Genomic DNA, 12,565 nt, shown 5'->3' on the forward strand with positions numbered 1-12,565 from the left:
AATCAATAAATCTCAATTTGTATGACAAAATGTCAAAATGAAATGGAATCAAAAAAATGGCATCTAAAAATGTAAACGTCACTTAGAACTTACATAGAAAATCAAAATTCAACAGACTTCTAAGTCATGTTAAGTGTTGCTCAGTTTTGAGTAATCAGTAACATGCAATTTCATTCAACAGAACTGTAAGTGACAATTTTGAATGGCTCTCTAACAAAGATGGTATAGCCTTTTGTAGGGCATGCAATAAAGGCTTAATCAATCACCTGACTCATTTAAAAAGGCGTGAAACTGTTACTGCCCATATTCAAAGTATGGAAGCAAAAAGGAAGCAAATATCAATGGACTCCTTTTTAGATGCAAATAAGAGGCGAATGATCAAAATGGTACAAAGTGCTGAGCTTACATTGGTAATGTTCCTGATAACGCACAATTTACCATTCACATTGATGAATTACATGCCTAAGTTGCTCGCTGAATGCTGTCCTGACTCAGAAGTGCCAAACATTTGAAAATTGCAAGAACTGAAGCTGCGGGATTAAAGAAATTTTTTTTGGTACTCTCAAAAGCCTTCTGGTATGTGTTTTGTTACGAAAAAAAAAAAAATATATATGAGTGGCAGCCCTGAACCTGAGGCCGAGTAAGCACGTAAAAATTTGAAAAATTTGTGAAAAACGCGTTTTATGTGGATTGGTAACCTTCCGGATATTATTTAATAAACAATATGGAAAAACTGCGACCCATGAAGGATAATCAATCAGAAATAAAATTTGGTGAAAAATACGCATTAAAACGAAGAATAGGTAGTGGATCGGTTGGATACATTTATCTGGGAATGAGCATGGTGAGGAAATCGCAAATAAAATGGAGAGTACAAATGTGAGACATCCTCAACTTCTGCACGAAGCTAAACTCTATAGAATTTTAAGTGGAGGTGTTGGCATACCCCGGATGCGATATCACGGAAAAGAAATTTTTTTTAACATTTTGATTATGGATCTACTTGGGTGCTCTCTGGAGGATTTGCTCAATTCTTGCAAACATCATTTAACTATTAAAACGGTGCTAATGTTAGTGGATCAAATGATTGCGCGCCTTCATTACATCAACATGAAGGGCATTATGCATAGAGATATTAAACCCGATAACTTTCTTATGGGCATTGGACGACATTGTAATAAACTATTTTTAATTGACTTTGGATTGGCGGCCACCGTGGTGTGATGGTAGCGTGCTCCGCCAACCACACCGTATGCCCCGGGTTCAACCCCCGGGCAAAGCAACATCAACATTTTAGAAATAAGGTTTTTCAATTAGAAGAAAATTTTTCTAAGCGGGGTCGCCCCTCGGCAGTGTCTGGCAAGCGCTCCGAGTGTATTTCTGCCATGAAAAGCTCTCAGTGAAAACTCATCTGCCTTGCAAATGCCGTTCGGAGTCGGCATAAAACATGTAGGTCCCCTCCGGCCAATTTGTAGGAAAATCAAGAGGAGCACGACGCAAATTGGAAAAGAAGCTCGGCCTTAGATCTCTTTGGAGGTTATCGCGCCTTACAATTTTTTTTTTTTTTTTTTTTTTGGATTGGCCAATAAATATCGTGATTCAGTTTCCCGCACCCATCTACCGTATCGCAATGGGAAAAACTTTGGAGGAACATCGCGCTATGCTTCAATAAACGCCCATTTAGGTATTGAGCAATCTAGAAGAGATGATATGGAATCACTAGGTTATTTAATGATGTACTTCATACGCGGCGTTTTGCCTTGGCAAGGTATGAAGGCAAATAACAAGCACAAAATTGTGATAAAATTTTGGAAAAGAAAATTTCTACCCCTATTCAAGTTCTTTGCAAAGGATTTCCAGTTGAATTCTCAATGTATCTGAATTATTGCCGTAGTTTGCGCTTTGAGGAACAACCTGATTATATGTATCTTCGCGAGCTTTTTAGGATTCTGTTCAGAAAATTGCAACATCATTACGATTATATTTACGGCTGGACTGTGTTGAAGCAAGAAACATATCAGGGCCAACCAAATCCAGCAATAATGCTTGGAAAAGCTGAGTCTCGTAACGAACGTGAAAAGGAAAAAGGAAATATAGAAAAGGAAAAAAGAAAATATAGGAAATCCCATGATATCTGATTAAATAAAAATAAAGAGATACTTGTGAGTTCATAGGCGTATTTTCTAGGAATATAACTGGAATTTGATCGTAATTAACAATGCATATGCACTTTGCAAATTTCATGCATATTGATATACATACATACATATATAATTTACAATTGATAATTAACCCAATTTGAATTATGCTAATAAAGAGTAATTGTTAAACTAAACTAATCCCATATTCACATACATACATACATACATATAGATGTACTAGAGATATACGCCGCCGATAAACGTCGCCGCCGCCGCCAATTGTCGTCGTTATTCGCACGCCGCCGCTGAATGTCAAAAATATCGGCGTTCATAAGCATTCGGCGCGTTACAATATTTTCCACTCATTTAAGGCTGTCTAGGCCATTTATTGTTCGTGATGTTTTTGTTGTTGTATTAACGATGAGGACACTCCCCGAAGGCTTTGGGGAGTGTTATCGATGTTGATGGTCCTTTCCCGGATATAGGTGCGGCACGTTCCGGTAACAAAGCACTATTAAGTTACTAGCCTGACCATCTCGGGACCATCTTGGGAAACGATCGAGATGATTGGGCTTTTCTTGGAAGAATTACACTCGGAGTGCTTGCCAAACACTACCGAGAGGCGACCCCGTTAGAATATTTTTCTTCTAATTGAAAACACTTTTTTCTAGAATTTGGATGTTGCTTTGCGCGGGGCATGAAGACAGGATATTCGGTGCATAGCGCGACAAAAAAATCAGTTAGAAAATCTTGGGAGTAACACCGAGAGCTTCTAGGAGTGACGTTGACCAAGGTATGTGTTGTGGCATTTGGTGTGAGGGCCAGCAGGCGTGGTAGTGACTGATGGTGCACTGGATTACTACTGTTCGCACATCGGAAATTATAGCTCTTAAAACCGCCGAAAAAACTAAAAACGCCCTTTGCCGCGCTCAACAATAGGCCAGTGTTGGTGCTAATCTTTAAAAATGTGCACGAGGGCCATTAAGGGCCGAGGGAATATTAAAATACCATGAATAGCAACAGTAAGTCACCTTTGTGCGTGACCAGCAAGGGGCCACAAATAATTTAGAGAAATCGTGTCTGTAACGAACATTAGGAGTTAGACCAAAACATCTCCTTCGGTGAAACTACGCTTTGTACGAGACATACAGATAAAAGTGTGACCATTTTAAGTACCTATTTTTTTTCGACAGACGCAGCAGTACCAGTCCCTTAGACGGGGCTAGGTTCGAAGCCTCCCTGGGGTAAGTAAATGAAGGACAGGCCCTCCGCAAGGAGTTGCTCCTGAAATTTTTTGAACGATCTGCGAGACTTTGAGGTAAAATAATTGAATCTTTCTGAAAAGGCCAAAACGTTGATATCCTTAAATACATACAAACAAAATCATTCCTAAATATTATATTTTAAATAGAAAAATCAAGCTTTTTAAAGTAAGCACACGGGCGTACGCGGTTAAGCACTAATTTCATTCAAAACCACTTACAGGCTCGAAAAATTAACCGATTGAAACAATGTTTGCACAGAAATTTTCACATCGCTTTATTCTTCAAATTAATTTGTTTATTAAACAATTTGTTGTAAAATAGCTTATTTTTTGCACAACTTTATATTATAATACTGTAACGAATTTACTGAAATCCCGCTTATTTGCAACCTTCTACTAACGTTCGAATCACTAAACTGTTGAATAAATAAATCCACTATTCAATAATGCAAAACGGCCTTTATTAATAACACTTCTACTACTCGATAGATAGCGCGCTTAAATCAAACTGAATTACTGATTGCTCAGCTGGCACTCTTGTATACTCTGTGGTGTGTCGCTCGCATACTTCTAGGCGTTTCTATTTCTTGAATCTACTACTTATTTATCAACTATAAACTTATCAGCTATAACTACAAATGCACGCCTATAGCCTCTCATATGCGCGTGTATATGTGAGTGATACTTGCACAAATTATTGCCTCCTTTTGGGAGTAGCTCAGATAAATGCATGTGTTTGTGCGTTGCTCTCAGCTGCTTGTATGGACATATGGGTAGACATAATGATTGATTTGTTGATGTGCATACAAGTCACTGCTTAGAGATGTGAGTATCACTTAGTGTTACTAATATTCGTCACAATACGTATTTATGGATCACTTTCGTGAGAAGCACGGCCTTAGATCTCTTCGGAAGTTATCGCGCCTTATATTTTTTTTTTTTTTTTACTTAAGAGAATGATATACACTTTAAGAGATAGTAGGTATTGCTAATTGACATTCGTTTTTCAAAATAAATTAAAAAATTTTTTAAGGAACATTTTGCAAAATAGTTTTTTTTTCTAATTTTTTTTCTAATTAATTTAAAAAATCGGGCGATGTGAGTCTCTTCAGAATAAAATTACAAAAATTTCTGTACAAAAATGATTAAAATCGGTTAATATTTGTGATATGTAGGTGGTTTTGAAAAGTTCGTCCCCAATATGCGCCGCCGGTATATAATAGTGCCGCCGCTGATATAGTGATCGGCGTAAACCGCTAAAATATACACAATCTGAAGCCAGTATTTCTATTGATTTAATCTAAATGAGTTTTTTGACTTACCCCCAACATAGATATCCACTTGAGTCCAATTCAGTTTTGTTGCTATACTTTTCACTGCATAGGAAATCGCTTCAAATGATGGTAGCAAATTATTTGATTTCTTAAATTAGATAAGAAACAGACAAAATTATATAGGCAATAAATATATCTATGCATATACGCAAATAAATACTAATGTATACTCATACATACATATGTGTGTAGGTATTTAAGAAAATAAATTAGCTAATGCGCAATCTATAAATGGCATGAGAAATATATATATGTATTCTTATAGAATACAGCCGCTTGTAAGAAGAAGAAGAAATCACTTAACTGGCAGCTCAAACGTTTTTCTTTGTTAGAAAGGCAAAGTACCGAGCGAAAGCTGTGTATTTGTATTTGCTTACTAAGCAAAAACAACAGACTCATTGCTAAAATATGTAAATTTTATTTCACTTGGCGACGAGTTGCCAATCATTATTTATATTCGAGGATCTTATAAGCAAGTAAGGAAGTTTAAGCTGGGACGAAGCTGTACATAATTTACACAGATGTGTGTTTTCAAAAATATATTCATGAAAAATTTAAATATATGTAGCTATCATAAAAATGAATAAATTATCGTATTTTTTGTTTTTATAAATTTTCTATATCGAAAAAGTAGCACGCCCCCTTTTCGATATCGAAATCGATATCGCATTTTTTATTTTTCGATATTTTCTATATCGGTATCACGATCACTTTTTCGACATAGAAAAAGTACCACGCCTTTTTGTTTGATATCGAAAATTTAGAAAAAGGGCAAGAACGCAATAATCTTTTACATATATTATTTCTAATTGCTGTTTTTATATGCAGGCCCCTTTTTCAATCCTATTTAGAATCCAAATCTATAAATAAAGTTTTGGTTGTAAAGATAGAGAGTGCTGTTGTTACCTATATTTTATTAAAATAATTTGTTAATAAAATAATAAAAAAAAAATTTTTAAGTTAAGCGTTTTTATTGAAAACAATACTTACATAAAGTATTAATAATACTAAAAGCTAGCAAATAATTAGGTAGGTCCTAGATACTAGTCATCACACTCCTTATCAATCTAGGGCGTTGATCAGACAATTAAACATTTTTTTTAATTATTTTATTTTCAAGTTTTTAGTCTTTATTTAATTGCTTATTATTTCTCATATTATTTAGTTCATTTAGTGACTCATTATTTACAAAGACTCTTCCCTGACAATTTTTTACAATCTAAGTCAATCTAAGTCCTCAATACATAATCCTTCCAAAGACTTTACTCGACTCTGCGCCACGTATGCTAGTACCTCCTCCAACTCCAAAATATTTTAATGTCATTTATACCGGACTGTGTGTAATATTTATTCCAAATATGAGCCAAATCGGACATCATAGGTCGCTTTCTATTCATGTATGTATTATGTGTTCCAAATATGGACAAAATCGGACCACAAATACCATTTTTTTTAATATCTCGCATTGCGAGTTTTTTCCGAACCAATTCAGTATTGTTTTCGAAAATTTTCGACATCCTGTTGAAAATTATCCTAGGACCAATTGCGAACTATTTCGGGATCATTTTCGAACTGTTTTGTGGACCATTTTGGATATTTGTGATTATTTTGCGATCATTTCAATAACGATTTCTCAACTATATACCGGAATTTTGCACATCTCTTTCGGAATCATTTCGGGATTATTTTGGAATTAAATCGGTACTTTTGAGTTTATTTCTGGATTTATTTTTTAGGAATTATTTAGAGATTTTACGGGACTACGTTGGCATAAATTGGAAAACATTCCGGGATTGTCATTCCGTAGATGAATTCGGGATTATTTCAGGATGATTTAAGTATTATTTGCTGAACTATTTCGTTATTATTATATTTCGAATTATCTTCCGGAGCATCTGGTATAATGTCGTGATTATTTTGGGAACTTTGCGGGTATAGTTTTGGTACTCTTTTGGGATGATTTCACGATTACTTCAGGAACATTGCGTTACTATGCCAGTATGATTTATGGATTGATTTTTTAATTATTTGGGAATTTTTGAAGTTCAATTCGGAATAATGTTAAGATGATTTGAGAACTGTTCATTGAATTATTTGGGGACCATACCAGAAATATAGCGGGTGTACTTTCGATAACATTTCGGTATTATTACAGGATTGTTTCTGGAACTATTTCGGGACTATTTCGTGATCATTTTTGAAACGTTTCGAAATTACTTCCGAGTTCTCTTCATGACTTATGTATTTGTTTCGGTAAGCTATCCGATGCTCTTTGTTGCTAAAACTATGCACACCAGTCACCGAAACATTTTCGAAAAAAATTTAAATTTCCAAAAAATTTAAGAAAATTTTCGAACATGTTATTTAGAGTTTTAAAACTTTTTTGAAATTTTGGGAGTTTTTTGTTTGTAATTCATGGATCAACTATATGGTTGGCTTTTCTCTACAGCAACAATATACCATAGGTCAGAATGTCAAAATCTGCGTGCTGGTGTAAGGCGAATGGAATGGAAAGAAAATATAAAACCTTTCAGTTCTTGTGCGTAGTAAGAAAATATTTTCGATGCGTTAGTTGCATTTTGCGTTTGCCATCTCCTTTTGACAATCCCAACTCCAGTGAAATGAAAGAAGGGTATTTCAGATTTTTTCCAAATAAAAAATTAAGCGTCTCTCGTTTTTCTACTTACTTCTATTAAATATTTAATTTACTAAGCCACAAACAATAAATTACAATACAATACTGACAACAACATTAATAACAACTTAAATGATAACAGCTAAATGCTGTGTAATTTAGAAATTAAACAGCAAAGCAACCTTTTGTTTGCAAGGTTTCATTGTAAAATAATCCGAAACGAGGGTTATCAAAATAAGACAGTCTAGCAAAATGCGAAATGAAAGTAGGCAGAGCAATGAACTAAATTTACGTCAAAAATTTGCGCTTGTGTGTGTGTAAGAACAAGAAATGATAACAAAAATGAAATTTTACTATCACAATTCTTTTTTATTCATTAGTCAGTGTGGCAGACATTTCACCAAAAATTTTTTTTTAGTTTTTGAAACTTTGTCCTTTCCATTATTAAACTCACTGAAAGAAAAAGGCTGGTAAAATCAACCGAAATACGTGTCAATTCAACCGAAATTTCTGTAAATTTTTATCCATCGCAACAAGATGTTGAATCAACTGCGCACAAATCGTTGATTCGTAATTGACCGTTTTAGTAGTCAAATGAACAAAAAATGTTGTTGCGTCAGCTTTGTACGAAAGTACCTATGTTGCGGCATTTGCAAGGCAGACAAGTTTTCACTGAGATCTTTTCATGGCAGAAATACACTCGGAGTGCTTGCCGAACAGTGCCGAGGGACGACCCCGCTTAGGAAAATTTTCTTCTAATTGAAAAACCTTATTTCCAAAATTTTTAAGTTGCTTTGTCCGGGGTGTGAACCCAGGGTCTTCGGTGTGGTAGGCGGAGCACGCTACTATCACACCACTGCGGCCGCCATATACATACGTAAATATGTGCATACATATAGTACACAGCATACATAAATACAATGTAGAGAGCGCAGTGAGCGTAAAATTCTCTCTGAAATTTGCTCATGTATTGACTGTTGATCGCTATTGAAATGACCAGTGAGATCAGTTGCGTTAACAAAAAAATCAATTAGATTGATTAGGAATCTGTAAATTTTACAGAATTTTGTTAACTTAAGAGCGACAATTTCTATTCTGTTGAAATGACTAAACTGACTTGTTCGCTTGACAAAGAACTCGGTCGAATTAGCCATAATTTGATCAATTTCACCGAATCTCCGTTAAGTCAAGATCAACAGAACCGATTCGTTGATTTTACTAGCACCATTTCTTTCAGTGCTGTTGCCGTTACTTCTTTATTTGGTTTGCTTGAGTTATTAATGTGTGTGAGTTTCAATTTGTTGGTAAGTGATATCTTTGTAGAGTGTTTGCTGCTATAAATTCACTGTTGTTGTTGTTTTTGGAACCTTTTTATTCTTTAACAAAGTATTCAATCAAGTGCAATCAGTGCTCTTGTTTGACTTTGCTTGAACAAAAAGGGATGTGCTGACCTTTTTTTTGTTTAGGGATATACTCACTGTATGCTTGTATAAGTTGGCGTCATGAGAAGTTTACATATTGAGTTGCAGTAGTTTTAATGAGAATTGTGTCAAATGTCATGTCATTCATAATATTTACTTTTGTCATTAAAGTATAAAATAATAAATATATGTAGAAATCTAAACGTTAAGGGGTGTCCGAATTTAATACACACACTAGATCCTCGGCAGACTTTCTTCCGGCCGTGAATTGGTTTGCCTATATTTGCAAAGTAAGCCCCGCTTCGCCTCTTCACTCTCTATCACATTTGTTTTTATTTTACTTCTAGCTGCTCCATCGCTTATTCCATTTATTTTCCTTCCACACTTAAACCCGTTCCCGACCCTAGTCACAACCTGGCTATAATTTTTATACTCAGCGTGCTTTCCACACACAGTATATTAACCTTGATTGGATAACGGTTGGTTGTACAGGTATAAAGGAATCGAGATGGATATAGACTTCTATATATCATAATGATCAGTATAGAAAAAAAATTTGATTGAGCCATGTCCGTCCGTCCGTCTGTCCGTTAACACGATAACTTGAGCAGGTGTCTTGATGAAATTTGATATGTAGGTTCCTGGGCACTCATCTCAGAGTGCTACTTAAAATGAACGATATCGGACTATAACCACGCCCACTTTTTCGATATCGAAAATTTCGAAAAACTGAAAAAGTGCGTTAATTCATTACCAAAGATGGATAAAGCGATGAAACTTGGCAGATGGGTTGACCTTATGATGTACAATAGACAATGGCACCGCCCACTTTTAAAAGAAGGTAATTTAAAAGTTTTGCAAGCTGTAATTTGGCCGTCGTTGAAGATATCATGATGAAATTCGGCAGGAACGTTACTCATATTACTATTTATGCGCTAGATAAAAATTGGAAAAATCGCCACTTTTAAAAAAAAAAGTTTTTTAAAAGTCAAATTTTAACACAAAATTGAATATATTTACAGTATACAAGTAGATTATGTCAACATTCAACTCCATTAATGATATGGTCCAACAAAATACAAAAATAAAAGAAAATTTCAAAATGGGCGTGGCTCCGCTCTTTTTCATTTAATTTGTCTAGAATACTTTTGATGCCATAAGTCGAACAAAAATTTACCAATCCTTATAAAATTTGGTAGGGGCATAGAATATATAATGATAACTTTTTTTTGTGAAATGGGCGAAATCGGTTGAAGCCACGCCCAGTTTTTATACACAGTCGACCGTCTGTCCTTCCGCTCGGCCGTTAACACGATAACTTGAACAAAAATCGATATATCTTTACTAAACTCAGTTCACGTACTTATCTGAACTCACTTTATCTTGGTATAAAAAATGGCCGAAATCCGACTATGACCACGCCCAATTTTTCGATATCGAAAATTACGAAAAATGAAAAAAATTCCATAATTCTATACCAAATACGAAAAAAGGGATGAAACATGGTATTTGGATTGGTTTGTTGACGAAAAATATAAGTTTAGAAAAAAATTTTGTAAAATGGGTGTGACACCTACCATATTAAGTAGAACAAAATGAAAAAGATCTGCAGGGGGAAATCAAAAGCCCTTGGAATTATGGCAGGAATACTGTTCGAGGTATTATATATATAAATAAATTAGCGGTATCCAACAGATGATGTTCTGGGTCACCCTGGTCCACATTTTGGTCGATATCTGGAAAACGCCTTCACATATACAACTACCGCCACTTCCTTTTAAAAGCCTCATTAATACCTTTAATTTGATACCCATATCGTACAAACATATTCTAGAGTCACCCCTGGTCCACCTTTATGGCGATATCTGGAAAAGGCGTCCACCTGTAGAACTAAGCCCCACGCCCTTTCAAAATACTCATTAACACCTTTCATTTTATACCCATATCGTACAAACATATTCTAGAGTCACCCCTGGTCCACCTTTATGGCTATATTCCGAAAAGGCGACCACCTGTAGAACTAAGGTCCACTCCCTTTTAAAATACTCATTAATACCTTTCGTTTGATACCCATATTGTACATACGCATTCTAGAGTCACCCCTGGTCCACCTTTATGCCGATATCTCGAAAAGACGACCACCTATAGAACTAAGGCCCACTCCCTTTTAAAATACTCTTTAATACCTTTCATTTGATATCCATGTCACACAGACACATCCAGGGTTACCCTAGCTTCATTTTGCTACATTGTGATATTCCCTTATTTGACATGAAGGAAAATCGTTCCAAAAAATGTCACCCTTGGTCTACAATTTCGGACTCTTATCGGACTCATAATTAAAAGCATTTCGAAAATATTTCATATATGATATGATAAAGCAATGCGTTGAAATTTAACCAGATTTTCATATTTAAAAAAAAATATTCAAATAAAACGAATTGATAGGTGAAAAAAATAACAAAACAAGCTGCTGCACTTTTTAGTATTACCATTCGTATGTATCCATGAAAAAGAAAATTGTGTCTCCAAAGCCCTCAGCTGAGTATGTAATGTTCGGTTACACCCGAACTTAGCCTTCCTTACTTGTTATACTTACCCCTTTGAATAATATCCAAAATTTACTATTAAATATTACTAAACTTACTTCCTTATGTTAAAAATCAATACTTTCAAACCTTTTTTTTATTTATTATCTGTTCTACAATACTTCTTTTCTCATATGTGACATCAGTAATCCATTTTTTAAATTTGTACACCTTCATCAAGTGCCACAACAAAAAGCTCGAATTTATAGATGTAGGAAGCGCAACTCCAAACATTTGCATAAAAAAAGGCAGCAGAATATTTTTGAAAAAAAAAAAAAAATATAAAATAAAATAAATAAATAAAAAATGTTAATCAAAAAGGGAAAAGATGTCGAAGTCGCTAGCGGCTAAAGTTTTTATTCTATTTTTTATGTCTCTATCGTTTTATCCACTTTCGTACCTTATTGTAATTTCCGCAACAAACTTCCGTACTAAGAAAAAGTCAAGAATTGGTTTGAAAGTATCACGTTAGGGTGCGGCTTAGATGCAAATTTTGTGCTCTGAATTATACGTGAAGCTTTTAGTTTGTTGATCAATGGTCTCATAGAAATTTATCGAACGATTCTTCCTCTTCCAAACGATTATTTTACTATTTTGATCGGTGTGAATCCTAGCGGGATTTTTTAAGATAAGTTAAAATTGGCGGCCACCGTGGTGTGATGGTAGCGTGCTCCGCCTACCACACCGTATGCCCTGGGTTCGCACGCCGGGCAAAGCAACATCAAAATTTTAGAAATAAGGTTTTTAAATTAGAAGAAAATTTTTCTAAGCGGGGTCGCCCCTCGGCAGTGTTTGGCAAGCGCTCCGGGTGTATTTCTGCCATGAAAAGCTCTCAGTGAAAACTCATCTGCCTTGCAGGTGCCGTTCGGAGTCGGCATAAAACATGTAGGTCCCGTCCGGCCAATTTGTAGGGAAAATCAAGAGGAGCACGACGCAAATTGGAAGAGAAGCTCGGCCTTAGATCTCTTCGGAGGTTATCGCGCCTTACATTTATTTTTTTATTTTTTATCTCTCTAGGAAGATACATAAAAGTCGATCGAAAGATCCCAATTTTGGTATGAGCTTTGTTTTTATCTCGACTCGTGCGCCCCTTAGCGGTATTTTTTCTTTCTCGTGCATTGTCTTATGCTCTGCTTAAACTACATATGTGTAAGACTTGATTTTTCTAGCTCAATGCGATGT

The 12,565-nt window shown here is 35.3% G+C and overlaps 1 protein-coding gene and 1 pseudogene across 1 annotated transcript in view; one reads left to right on the forward strand and one right to left on the reverse strand.

Annotated features, from left to right (window-relative positions):
- The window catches only part of LOC137238917 (uncharacterized), a 224,245-nt gene that overhangs the window by 109,826 nt on the left and 101,854 nt on the right, over positions 1-12,565 (reverse strand). The window contains exon 3 of the mRNA XM_067763942.1: positions 4,728-4,827. Coding sequence (XP_067620043.1) covers positions 4,728-4,827 — 100 coding nt within the window. The remainder of the gene's footprint in view (positions 1-4,727; positions 4,828-12,565) is intronic.
- LOC137238582 (casein kinase I-like) lies at positions 725-2,138 on the forward strand (annotated as a pseudogene).

The sequence above is a fragment of the Eurosta solidaginis genome, chromosome 1 (genome assembly GCF_040869045.1).
Source record: "Eurosta solidaginis isolate ZX-2024a chromosome 1, ASM4086904v1, whole genome shotgun sequence".
Classification (NCBI taxonomy): Eukaryota; Metazoa; Arthropoda; class Insecta; order Diptera; family Tephritidae; genus Eurosta; species Eurosta solidaginis.